This window comes from Agelaius phoeniceus, chromosome 1, assembly GCF_051311805.1.
Source record: "Agelaius phoeniceus isolate bAgePho1 chromosome 1, bAgePho1.hap1, whole genome shotgun sequence".
Classification (NCBI taxonomy): Eukaryota; Metazoa; Chordata; class Aves; order Passeriformes; family Icteridae; genus Agelaius; species Agelaius phoeniceus.
Window position 1 is genome coordinate 92,842,963 of NC_135265.1, and position 12,836 is coordinate 92,855,798.

Here is a 12,836-nt window from a genome sequence, read left to right on the forward strand (position 1 = left end):
TAAATATTTGTGAGAGACAATGAGTTCACAACTAACGCCTGTATATCCTTATGTTCATGTCAGGTGAAACTATTCACTATTTAGAGGGCTAGTTCATAGGAAGAAAGAAATGCAGTTCATCATCCTTGGCTTGTTCTGGTTCTGTACAAACACTTTTTTTTATCCAAATTCCATTTATCGTAAAAGTCTGCAAATATGGTAATCACAAAATCAAAAATTTTTCCTGGTCTATTCTTAAAACAGTAGAATACTTTCTTAAGCAATAGAACTACATTCTGGGGGTGGGGGTGGGTGGGGGTCACATTGACTGTATATGATCTACAGCTTATTTTCTGGCTTGCCCACAATTGTGCCTGATGAGTTTACATTACAGGTATCCACTTATATGAAGCAGCAGTTGTGCCACTAGAAGTCTGCTCTCAACAATTCTAAAAGCATCGTGAAGGGCTTTTAGACTTCCACAGTTGGCCTGCATAGGGTTCAGCTTGTCAGAGACAGAAAATATTGTACTGCTTTACTTTCGCACAACCTTTCCACTCATAATGTTAATAAAAGCAACATTATAAAAGCACTGACTTCTTTTCAAGTTACCTATTTAATTTCAGGATCATTGATGCTATATGTTCCAACAAATGGATAATAAATCACAGTGTAAAACCAGCATAAACACTGAAAGTTATTTTTATTTTTAGTATTGTGTTCAGTTCTCTATATATCACAAATACAGTGTTGTAATAATTTAAAATTCTAATTAGAAAGTAGTAATTACCAGTTCCTTCCACTGTTGTAATGTCTTTGATCTTGCTGCCTGAAGAATACTTATAATTTTCTTTACTCTTGAACTCTTGATCTCATCTAAAAGGCTTTGAAGAAAGATACATACTTAATACTCTCTCTCTGGAATAAAAGTTTACACTTATTTTTAAAAAATCCTCTTTTTTAAGACTCTGTGAGAAATAATGCAGGAATTTCACCTGTTAAATGATGACATTCTTGACTTCCAGTGTTCCAGCTCTGCAGATGGACCAACATCATCAGCTTCTCTTCTAATTTGTTTACTCTCCACTAAAACTTGTTGAATCTGTTTGGTCCAAATCGCAACCACTTCTTCAAGTTTCTCAGTGACCTCTCTGTTACTGCCTTCAAAACCATAGAATTGGACAGTTTTATAAGCACCAAACAAAAAAATACAGAAATTTAAACTCCAGAAGCTAAGTGTTCTTGCCAAACATAATCTGAGACTATATAAACTCTGTATCTTTGAATCACTGACCAGCAGGAAAATATTAAGACTGTAACAGGGTGCACACAGATAACACTTGTGTCTCCCTACCCTGTTACTGTTGCATATCCTTTACAATGGAAACTGTTAGAAATACAGTGAGTCCATAAGAAATGGTAGAAAGCTATTTTTGAAAGAGACATAACTACTCTTTTCCTTACAAAACCATATATGTAAATAAGTGGGTTTTTTTCATAAATACAGGTGGTTTTATTCACAGAGTCAGACAACATTGGATAGGATTTTCCCAGTATCAAAGATACTGGGAAAATAGTACACACACTAGTTTATGGATTTACTCAGCAACTCCTTGGCTAGTAGTTAAACATAAACATAAACATATTCCCAGAGCTGTCATTGTCTTAAATTTCAGGAAACTCTGTCTTTCTGTCTGATTTCTTTCTGATTTCTGTCTTTCCCATTTTTTTTGGCTAGTAACCTAGGAAGGATTCAGACAACTGCTTGCATGATATATCAAGCAACTACCTAATTCTTTAAGATCTATGAACTAAATTATGAGCAAATGATTGATGGTCTTATAATTAAACAATCACAAACCTGGCAAGAGTAAGAAAAATGTAAACAGCTCAGGGAAAATTAATTAATTCTTCAAAGTAAATTTTTACTTATAACATTTATTTTATAAACAGCATCATTTTGTTTGCTTTGATGTTGGAATTACTCACCTGCAGTTATATAGTCAGAGGGGTTCTGTAAGTTTCTGACATAAACATCAATATCCACTTTGGTGAGCTGAATTTTATCTTCTATATTCTGTCTAGATGATGACAAAGTACCCACGAATTTATCCACTGCATAGAGAAACTCTTGTATCTGGCTGTTCTTCAAGCCTTCTTTCACAGCTCCCCAATTCTGATTATTTTGATTTATGCAAAAACCAAAAAAGTGAGGGTCATGCTTCCTTTTTTTTTTTACCACAAAAGGTATTTTTCATTAGAAAACTATTTCTTATTCATGGCAGTATATAAAGATTTATCAACATGACCTTTAAAATATACTCATCAATACTTTAAAGCATGCATTGATTTAATTACTTGGTGAGACAAGAAGAGACAGACAAGCAAGAGGCTCTAAGAAATAAAAGTCTCTGACTTCACTCTGACTTGACTCTGAAGTCAGATGTCACTGATTTCACACTGGATTGTATTTTGTTTAGTTTTATTTTTCTCCTTCTGAACAGAGAAAACAGACTCTGAAGTCCCTTTCTGCTCCTGGGGAGAGAAAATGACAGTGTATGGTAGCAGCATACAACACCATCATTCTTAGCAGACAGTGAGCTTCTTTGTACTTGCCACCTCTGATCATGTGCTTCCAGAGGCACCTGAACAAACTGATGCTTTACAAGTGCCACAGAATGAGGACAACTCAAAGAAGCTGGATATTCTGAATATAACACTGTTCATGCTGTCTCCAAGAATAAAGTCATAGAGTGATCCCTTGTGCTGCCAGGACTTGACACTTCTTACAATCCAGGTTTAATCTAGTTTTCATAAAGTCATCATGGCTTTAACTTGCTATGGTTGCTATGTTATATTCTCCTTTGTCATAATAATTAAAACTGGCACTATTGCTGAAAATAAAGAGTAGCTACATGAATTTCAAACATTTGTATATGTACAAATTGCATTATCCTCATAAAAGCCTGTATTAGACTTTTATCTTCTTATATCCACTGTTCTAGGTCCAAGAGATGCACAAAAAGGATTGCAGCAGTGGCATGCCTTACTTGCATGTGCTCTTGAGAAAAAAAGACTGATTGTTTGATTACCTGCTGGGATTTCAGTGCCGGTATCATGATCTGGGACAAGAAGAATTCCAGGCCCTGAAGGATATTTCCATTAGTACAGTCAAACATGCCAAAATTCACCTCCTTTGGGAAGAAACAAAAATTAGCACAATGCATGTCGACTTCTGCAGCATTACACTATTTGAGTGAAATTTAGATACGTGGCAGACACATTCACAGTCCATAACTATGCAACATGAGTATCTCTGAAAGTCAGAAAAGGCTGTTACAGTACTTTTTTATACACAACACAGTACTTTTATGTGAGAGGCTGGAAAACCTTATGTTAGTTTCAAGACTTATCTCTTGAAAGTCTTTTAAAAGAGATAAGTTTTAAAAGTCTAAAAGACAGAGTTTAAGTGCAGCATTTCAATAATTAAGGCTCATTACTTAAAATCTTCCACTTTAGGTCCTTATTCCATATTGTCATTAAAATTTATATTTTAATGACTAATTAATAATGGTTTTTATCAATTAAAATCTTGGAGTTTAATAATACTGCAGTATTGCAGTATTATATATATATATCTCTAATGATTTATAAATGAGCTACTGCAGTAGCTCATTTATAAATCATTAGAATTTCACTTTATCACAAATGCTTACACTTATGAAAAAAAACTTCTGTTAATCATACAACTAGACATTTTCATGAAAGCATTCCCTATTTTTTCTGACTCCAGGTGCATGAATAAAGGTCTGAGAAAATATGAACATGTGAATACTGCATGAGTTTGCTCTGACCTGAGAGACATTTGATGCAGTTATAACTTCATCTGATGTTCTTAGGAAAAATGCACAAGTTCCTGTAAAGTCCTGAAAATAGGACCAAATGCATACAGTTAAAAAGAGTACAAGTATACAATGAAGTATTTTACTTAAAAATTTACCTACCGTAAAAATGTGCTGAAAAAAAAAACTGTAAAAAATCAATTACTAAAAGAGATAGTAAAATTGTTTGCAGGATATTTGAAAACCTGTCCTTCTTAAATCAAATACTGGTTTTTTCCCTGTCTGACACAAGAATGCCAAAAATGCCCTTTTGCACAGACTGGTTCAATGTTGTAACCTCTACTAAGAAAATGCAGTACAGGGAGAGCTTGTGAGCTAGGCTATTTCTTGTCATTGTACTTGAAAGATGCTTACTTTGTTTATTTATCCATTAAACCTAATAACAAACCTAATAAAAACTCAACTGCCACAAATTTGAAAATTCATTCTAGTTGGTCCAATTGGCAGAGGAATGAAACTCACTTTTCCCCTGAAAGCAAGAAAGAATTCTTCTGCTATGTCTTCTCTAGCATTACAATGTTAACATAAGCTCTTTGGGGCTGACAAGAAACAGCAACAATAGCAATAAAAATGAAAACCAAAGCATCACCAGGCCATATTCAAAGACCATTGTACATGAAGAGCCAATTTCCCCCAAAAGAGATGGAAAAAATCAAAATTAATCAAAAATCTTAATGGCGACTCTGAATATGCTGTTGACTAATGCTTAGATATTACAGGGAGGAGGTTATTACAAGAATTTGAATGGAAGAAAGGATTTATTAAAGGTATTTTTTGAGTAATGTGCAGCGTTATTATATGAAAGGGCATAGAAAACCACTGAAGAAATGCACTTTTAAACTAGAAATGTACAAGCTCTGAAAAACACTTAATATGCAGTCATAAAAAAATTGTTAGGATCTGCAATTTTTTAACAAGGATTTATTTGACCTGCTCCCCTCTCAGACAGTGAAATCACTACTTCTTTACTGATGAAGGCCAACCTCAGCTCAAGAAATGCTGGGAGACCCTGCTTTATAAGAACAGGGAGTAAGTACCTAAATATCTATCCAAGGGTTACAAAAAATTGTGTAACACTGCAGAACTGTTAAGCCTTTTCAATATTTTACTTTTAAAATGTCATCTAAAGATTTTTTTCAACCATACCTCTGTGGAACCCATGGTAATAAATAAATTCTTCTGAGGCAAGTTGTTTGTTGACCCATCTGGCCTCAATGATGCATTCGACTTTTGCTAGCAATTTAAATACAAATAGGAGGTTAATAAAGTAAAAGCTATATCATACAAATACTTCCTCCATTTGAATATGTGAATTATAACTAAGTCCATTTTGATTCACTTTGTAATTCCCAGATAGAAATCATGAGGTTTGCATTCTCTGGAGAATAAGCTTTGCCTGAATCTCAGTAAACAGTTTCACAGACCCATTATTTCAGGAAAACAATAACAACAAAAACAAGAAGGGGGGAAAGTCTCAGAAAATAAAACAAAATTAAATCTGAAGTGATTCCTACTGAAACTTCCTCTGTGAAAACACACCGAATGTCTCACAGAAACAATCATATGCTTGGTCTGCAAAGTCAAAATGTAAATGTCAATGGGACTCACAAGCAATGCCATCAGCTAGATCCTGTCAACAAAGAAATTTAGCTTTCTGCCCGTTTCTTTAACCAGACATCATAGAAAAACTTTCTCTCAGGGAAGCCTTGCTGCCACTGGTCCCTCTCCACTGACATGTATCTTCAACCTCTTCCCTTTGAAGCAACAATAAAGCCTAAACCTAATAAAGACCTGCTTCCCTCTAATTATGTGTCAGGTATTTTGGAAAATAATCTGTTGAAACTTGGAAGAATGTGACAGAAAAAAATGTGGGACAAGCTTGTAGGCATATTTATCTTTAAAGCTGAGGAGAGCCTTCTTTCTAAGAAGTCAAATGTTCAGCTCCTGCTAGACAGAACATGTGATGTGTGATATTACAGGGGTGGCTCCTCACTTCCACCCCAAATCAGCATCTGCTGACCCCTACACATGGTTTCAAGTGAACATCATGCATCTAAGATGGTGAAAAAGAGAGATGAAGAGATGAGAAGCAGCAAAGAAAGGATCTTTGATAAATCTTGGTAAGGACATGCCTACTAGTCAGGCCAATAGTCTGCCCTGCTCAGTATTTTGTTTCCAAGAACAACAGGGCACATCTAATACTGCCTTGAGTAAACTCCAATTCTCCAATGTGCTTGAAATCAAATTGTTGACAGAACAGTCAAATTAATGAGATCTCTTCAGTCATCAGAATGTGGTGGAAGATGCTAGAGATGGCATTTATACTTTCCATCAGAAACATTTTTATGCTATGCTGCTTCTGAAACAGAACTCTCACTTTTTTTTTTAATGGTTAAAAGGGTCAAAATAAAATAAAATTAAATGCAGCAATGAAACATTTCATTTAACCCAGGCCAGGCATTTATTCCTGATTTGTCAGTTAAGGAAAACAATGTCAAGATTTTTAGTTTCATCTTGATTTAAGCCAGAGAACAAGACATTCATCGCAGAAATGTTCATGCCTAGTCCCAGTGTAATGAAAAACTGATTAAACTGTTTTGACAGCACAGCTCATTCTGTGCTTTGCAAAGTCTCTAAGCAATTCCAGTTACACTTAAAAGTTTTTTTAATTTATCTAAGTTATAATGATTCTGTAATTCATTCTGCATTTAACTGAATTATCAGTTGAGGAGTTTTTCTCCTCAACGAGCCCAAAATACCAGTGCAGGGTGAATTAGCTCTCCCATGGCTCCTCACTGCACAATTTGAAAGGACTGATGAAGGACTTCTGCAGTTCTGGAAGCCCACAACAGTTGTGTTAGACAATGTCAAGGTCACTTGGCACCCTCTGATATCACACACTCAGTGGAAGCTGAACAAAATATTTCACTCTTTATGCAGAGGCTTCTCCTTCTCAAAATTTAAAGGGAGAAAAATACAATTTGGGGACCACAACCGTCTTATTTCTAGTCACAGTTTTCCAAGCTTATTTTCTGCAGAATGGGGCAGACCTGAACATGATGCCACCTTAATTTAGAAGGAAATTGAATCATTTTTCACCCTCTTGAATGAGTGCTTTGTCCGTAGTGGAGTTGGTGCAGTTCAAAAGAAAATAAACTGGTTCTTACACAGACAGCTCCCCCATTCCTATAATACTCATGCTAGCTAATCTAGTATTTTAAACTCTGAATACCATGAACACTTTGTCTCAATTATCTTTATCACTTTTGAAATCTGAATTTTTACTCTATTTGGCAATTTTAAAGTTTTCTTTTGTGAAAACAAGAACAGTGTCAAACTACACCCCAAGGCATCCTGCAATTTCTATGTAAGCCAAGATGGAAGTATTTTAACAGTGAGGTCCAAATTCTTTCCACACTGGCATAAATAGCAAAACAAAAGATCCATTAAGATTTTTTGAATTCTGCAAGTCATGTGATTTATTTTTTTTTAAATGCAAATTTGCTTTTGCAGAAGCAATAATGGAAACATACCTGCAGTACATCTTGGTAAAAGAAGAGCAACTTTTTAAGTCCACAAGGGGCAAAGAACTGTTCTATTAGTTGAAACTAAAAAAAAAAAAAAAAAAAAAAAAGGACAATTGTAGATAATTGTGAGAAAGCTTCAAATCACTGGAAATTTTGGAAATATTTCTTGTAATAACAATTTAATCAGTATTTACCTTGTTATCAGAAATAATAGTCTCCTCCACTTGCTGCTCACTTAAGTCTATCCCATCTGCTAATCTTGATATCAAATACCTGTGTCTTCCATCTATCTGAGCTCTTCTCTCCTCCTTGGTTTCTTTGGCTTGCTTGGCTAGTTCTTCTCTGCTTTCACTGGAAAGTACTTTACTTTTCTTAACAGTGGGCTACAAAATAGAAGTTTTGTTATAAAAATATTATTTTTCCTCACTTAAATATTGTATTTTATATTGTTGATCTTTAAGCTGGTTTCATAAACTACATATCTATCAGAAACATGAAAAAATTACATGTAAGGAATGTACAGGGAAAAGAACAGTAATAATTAATTTGCTAGGCCAGAATTATTTCTCCGTATAAAGCTGCTATGAAAACTACATATCTGAAACTCCAGGATCTCAGAACCAAATATGGTTCCATGCTAAGGTCACAATATAAATTTAGCACTATAACAGCTCTCATTCAAATCTCAGCTTTGTGAATCTAGGTTCCAAACTTCTATATGTCCATATTCCAGATTTGGAATCGATCTCTACACTGCCTGCATTTTAATGTATAGTATCAAGTTATTACCCTAAAGGAAATAAATAAACCAAATCACTCTAAAATCAGTTACTGCAGGAATAAATATACATTTGATGATTAATTTACAGATCATATAAAGGCAGCAGTGCAATTATAAAGAGGGAGATTTATGTAAAAAGAGTATTTTCAAAATCTTCCTATCAGTGTGAACAAGACTGAAAATAGGTATGGTGACTAACATTTTTAAGTCAACAGAAAATCCTCGGAAGATATATGGAAAACTGAAGATTTGGGTAAATAAGTAACCACACAAATCATTTCCCTCTACACACAGCTCCCACTGACATGAGTATCTGGAGTTTGGAAATGTCTGAAGTGTCTCTGTACCTTACAGTTTTTACTGGAGAGAAAAAAAAGATAAATTACATCACTTCCCAGTACTCTACACTAACTGGAATTGTAATTAATCAACCCTACTCTTGGATTAAAAAACAAGAAAGCTGGCCAACTTGCACCTTTGCTTCCTACCATTTGGTCTTACCACAGACTCTGAATGGATGTTTTTCACCTACTTTCTACCTGAACCTCTTAGACACCAGGAAACAGTGACAATATGTGAATACCTGAAGTTGTTGGTCAGTACCCTTTTGGTATCTTTAAAAGCTAATTGTGATTCACTATGTAGTTCCCAATTCAACTCTGTCACTCTTTTATCGTCTCTGGTTTCCATGTCAACAACTGGATCTCTTTCTTTGCATATGCCTTTCCTGATTAAGTATGACCTTATTCAAGTATTCTCAAACAACGCTCATTTTCATCACGGCAAAGGAAGGGTATTAACCAGTGGATGATAAAAAAAAATATGTCAAAGAACCCAAAATTTGAGCAATACACATTATGAGCACAGAAAGTCAGTGCCCTAACACTGTAGACACTTTTGAGTGGTTCACTGTTTATTTTTCGTTGCAATTAACAGAGACTGAAGGAACTCAGCATGCTTCAATATTAGACAAGCTTTTGTCAGTGAAGATTTAAAGAAAAATCTATATAGAAGAACATTTAGTGGACAAAAGGTAGTTGAGTCACCACCTGTTTTAGAACAAAAACACTTGCCGGAAGAACAGTAGTCAGAGATGATCCTGTGACAGCAGATCCTAGCTCGCTGCTCCTTGTCTTCAGGTTCCCTCCATGTCTATACTTGCTTTCTGTCTCTAGTTAAAAGAAATTATGCATTCTAATTATTCAAGTACAACAAATGCATTTACAATACCTGCAGTGTTGTGTCTTCATATTTGCTAGCTAACGTCTTCTCATACTGGGGAAAATGAGACCATTTTATTCCTCAAAAAATGATATTTACATCCCATCATTGGCAGCAAATAGGATCTCCAGTGGAGCATGCAGTAATGCTTATGAGCAGCTCACCAAACTTCCAAGACTTACTGTTTAATCTATTTTATATAAATAATAAGATTGTGGCTAAAACTGGAATTGTAATAGCACTGATTTCCATATAAATTTTCTATCAGATTGTATCTCTTTTCACCTGATTAATATGCACAGGATCTGGTTGACATAGAATGGTTGGGATTGGAAGGGATACTGCTTAAGCAGGGTTACTTAAAGCCAGTTGTCCAGGACAGTTTCCATATGTCTTTTGAGCATCTCCAAGGATGGAGACTCCATAACCTCCCTGGGCAATCTGCGCCAGTGCTCGGTCACCTTTACAGTGATTCCTGATGTTCAGAGAGGACCTCCTGTGTTTCAGTTTCCACCATTTATTGCCTCTAGTCCCATCACTGGACACAGTGGAGAAGAGCTTGACTCCCTCTTCTGTACACCTCATCTTTACATGGTCCCTTCAGGCATTTACATGCATAGGGAAGACCCCATTCAGATGCAGCTCCTACCCTTTCCTCACAGGACAGGTGCTCTGCTGGCTTCATCATTTTCATGGCCCTTCACTGGACTCTTTCCAGTACATCCATATCTCTCTTGTACTCCGAAGCCTAAAACTGGACACCCTACTCCAGGTGAGGCCTCACCAGTATTGAATGGAGAGGATGGATCATCCCCCTTAACCTGCTGGCAATACTCCTTATCCACTCCATGGTATCATCAGCCTCCTTTGCCACAAGAGCCATTCTTGGCTCATGTTCAACTTGCTGTCCACCGGGAAATTCAGGTTCTTTCCTGCCAATCTGTTTTCCAGCTGTTCAGCCCTCAGCTCGTATTGTTGCATGGACTTGTTCATCCCCAGGTGCAGGAATTTTCTCCAGCTTCTCTAGGCTCCTCTGGATGGCAGCACAACCCTCTAATTCTTTGGCCAAGCCTCCCTTTTATGTGTTATCAGCAGCCTTGCTGTGGGTACCCTCTGCCCCATCCTCCAGATCGTTAATGAAGATGTTGAACAGGACTGGACCCCCAGAGTACACTGCTACCTTCTGGGCTCCAGCCAGACTTCGTGCTGCTGATCACCACCCTCTGAGCTTGTCTGTTCAATGTTTTCAATCCACATCACCTTCTGCTCAGACAGCCCACACTTCCACAGCTTCTCTCTGAGGATCTTACAGGAGCAAAGGGGAAATTTAAATTGTAACTGCTCAGTTACAATGGTACAATCAGTGGTACTTAGTAACCCAGGAACAATCCAGCATAGAGAGCAAGAAGGCCCAGCTGCAGAAGGGGTTAAGCTGGCTGGAAGCAGGAAGGAATACCAGAGGCAGAACAATCCCTTGTAAGGGAGTATAGTTTCCTTTGGTGATAAGGAACAGCCACAGCTTTTTCTTGTAGCCATCCTGGAACGCCTGGCTCAGAATAAATCTTTAGGCAGCAGAACTGGTGCTGGGGTGCTCCATGCTGATGCTTACAGGACTGGTGCTGGTGCAAGTGTATATAAGGAACTGGCTCAAGAAACATCTTTTCAGACTTCCTGTAGAATCAGTTATGGTTTAAAGACTGTCCAAAGCATTGTTTATTTTTTTTTCTATATTTCAGCACAAATGTGTGTCTAACTCACCTCAAGGGGAACAATAAAAAATTCTCAGCAGGAGAATGTCAAAAGCCTTACAGAAGAAAAGGCAGACCATAGTCACTGCACTCCCCTCACCTACCAAACCACATATTTCATTTCAAAAGGAAATTGGGTTGTTCACACTTCTTCCCTCGCTAAAGCCATGCTGATTACTCCCAGTCATCTTCTTGTGCTTCATGTGCCTGGAAACAGTATCCAGGATTAGCTGCTCCACCACCTTCCCAGGGACTGAGGTGAGGCCAACTAGCCTTTAGTTCTCCTTTTTGCCCTTCTAGCTTTCCTCCAGGCCTCACACTCCTCTCCCAGTTGAATTATTTATTCAGTACTATCTAACATGATCCTCTTCCACAAGGTCAGTGCATACATAAGCAAAGTGGACATAGGTAAGGGATGCACCCACAGGCACAGAGGTAGATGGCTATGTTCAATAACCTTTGAACTAACTAATTTAATCTATTCTCGCTGTTAAAGTATTCCAGAAAAGAAATACCGTATTATCTGTCATATTGTAAAGTACACTATATTATGGACTACTACTCATTTTAATTTTTAAAAAAATGTTTGAATCATGTTACTATGATTCAGCACTAGGAAATCTGCTATAGTATCAGAGTTGCACTGTGGATGACCCTGTAGATGCATACATACATACATACATACATATATATATATATAAAGATATATGCATTTGTTTATTTATACATATATATTTATTTATAAAGCTGAAAACTGCACATTCAGCACACACAGTCCCTACACTGGCAGATTCAGAACAGCACACCCAGTATAAATAAACTTAAACACTCTACTTAATTATTGGTTTCTCATTCTCTTCCTGGATGTTTTTTCCCCATACAAAGCTGATATTAAGTACTTATTATTTTTCCCTTACCTTTTTTTATAGCAATGAGAGGTGGACAGAGATCAATATGAGGTTTAGAAGAAAGTTGTGTTGCTCTCAGTTGCTCTGATTCCTGCTGTGCAGAGTGACCATGAGAGGAACTGGGCTCATCTCGTCCCCCCAACTCGGTTCCACCTCCCACAGTCTCCTCCATCTGCACCACTCCAGAAAAATCAACCTAAATCAACAATACAGAAAATAACTACACACTGTAACACTGTAATTAAGACACCTTCAGTATTTCTATCCCTGTTACAGCAACAATATGATAGACTATCAAGGAAAGGGGAAAAAATATCTCTACTTTCAGTCGGTGATTTAAAAAGAGAATGTCTAAGCAGTTTTCGAAATGATAAAATCTTCTTTAAGGGTGCCTGTTACCAAAACTTTATTTCTAATTGCATAACTATTCTTTCTGTCCAGTCGTACTGCCGCAGGTGGGAACTCACGCACTGGGGACAGGTTAAGCTCCTTGGGAAGCTCCTTGGGAAGCTCCGGGCACCGAGCGCCGGCGGCCGCTTCTGCTGAATCCCAGGCAGGTTTTCTCGCCTGCCGTCTCTCCTGGGCTCTTGGAGCCGCTGGCAGCTGCTATGGCAACCCCTACACAAACCCAGCGGGCAGCCCAACCTCCACCAGGCACCTCGCCCGTCCCCATTTCCCACTGGATTCGGCAAGCCGGTGCTCATTTCTTAACTACCTGTCTTTTAAAAAGCGAAAAAGTAGTTTTCTCTCACGTATAAATTAAACCCTAA

General features: G+C 37.2%; 1 protein-coding gene across 1 annotated transcript in view; it reads right to left on the bottom strand.

Moving 5' to 3' along the window:
- The window catches only part of LOC129118032 (dynein axonemal heavy chain 5-like), a 148,188-nt gene extending 135,544 nt beyond the window's left edge, over positions 1-12,644 (bottom strand). The window contains exons 1-11 of the mRNA XM_054629186.2: positions 12,534-12,644; positions 12,076-12,262; positions 9,263-9,360; positions 7,603-7,791; positions 7,415-7,489; positions 5,028-5,114; positions 3,834-3,905; positions 3,072-3,173; positions 1,969-2,155; positions 975-1,140; positions 770-863 (exon numbers count right to left, since the gene is read on the bottom strand). Of these exons, the coding sequence (XP_054485161.2) occupies positions 770-863; positions 975-1,140; positions 1,969-2,155; positions 3,072-3,173; positions 3,834-3,905; positions 5,028-5,114; positions 7,415-7,489; positions 7,603-7,791; positions 9,263-9,360; positions 12,076-12,238 (1,233 nt within the window). The 5' untranslated portion in view covers positions 12,239-12,262; positions 12,534-12,644. The remainder of the gene's footprint in view (positions 1-769; positions 864-974; positions 1,141-1,968; positions 2,156-3,071; positions 3,174-3,833; positions 3,906-5,027; positions 5,115-7,414; positions 7,490-7,602; positions 7,792-9,262; positions 9,361-12,075; positions 12,263-12,533) is intronic.
- Positions 12,645-12,836: the final 192 nt, after the last annotated feature.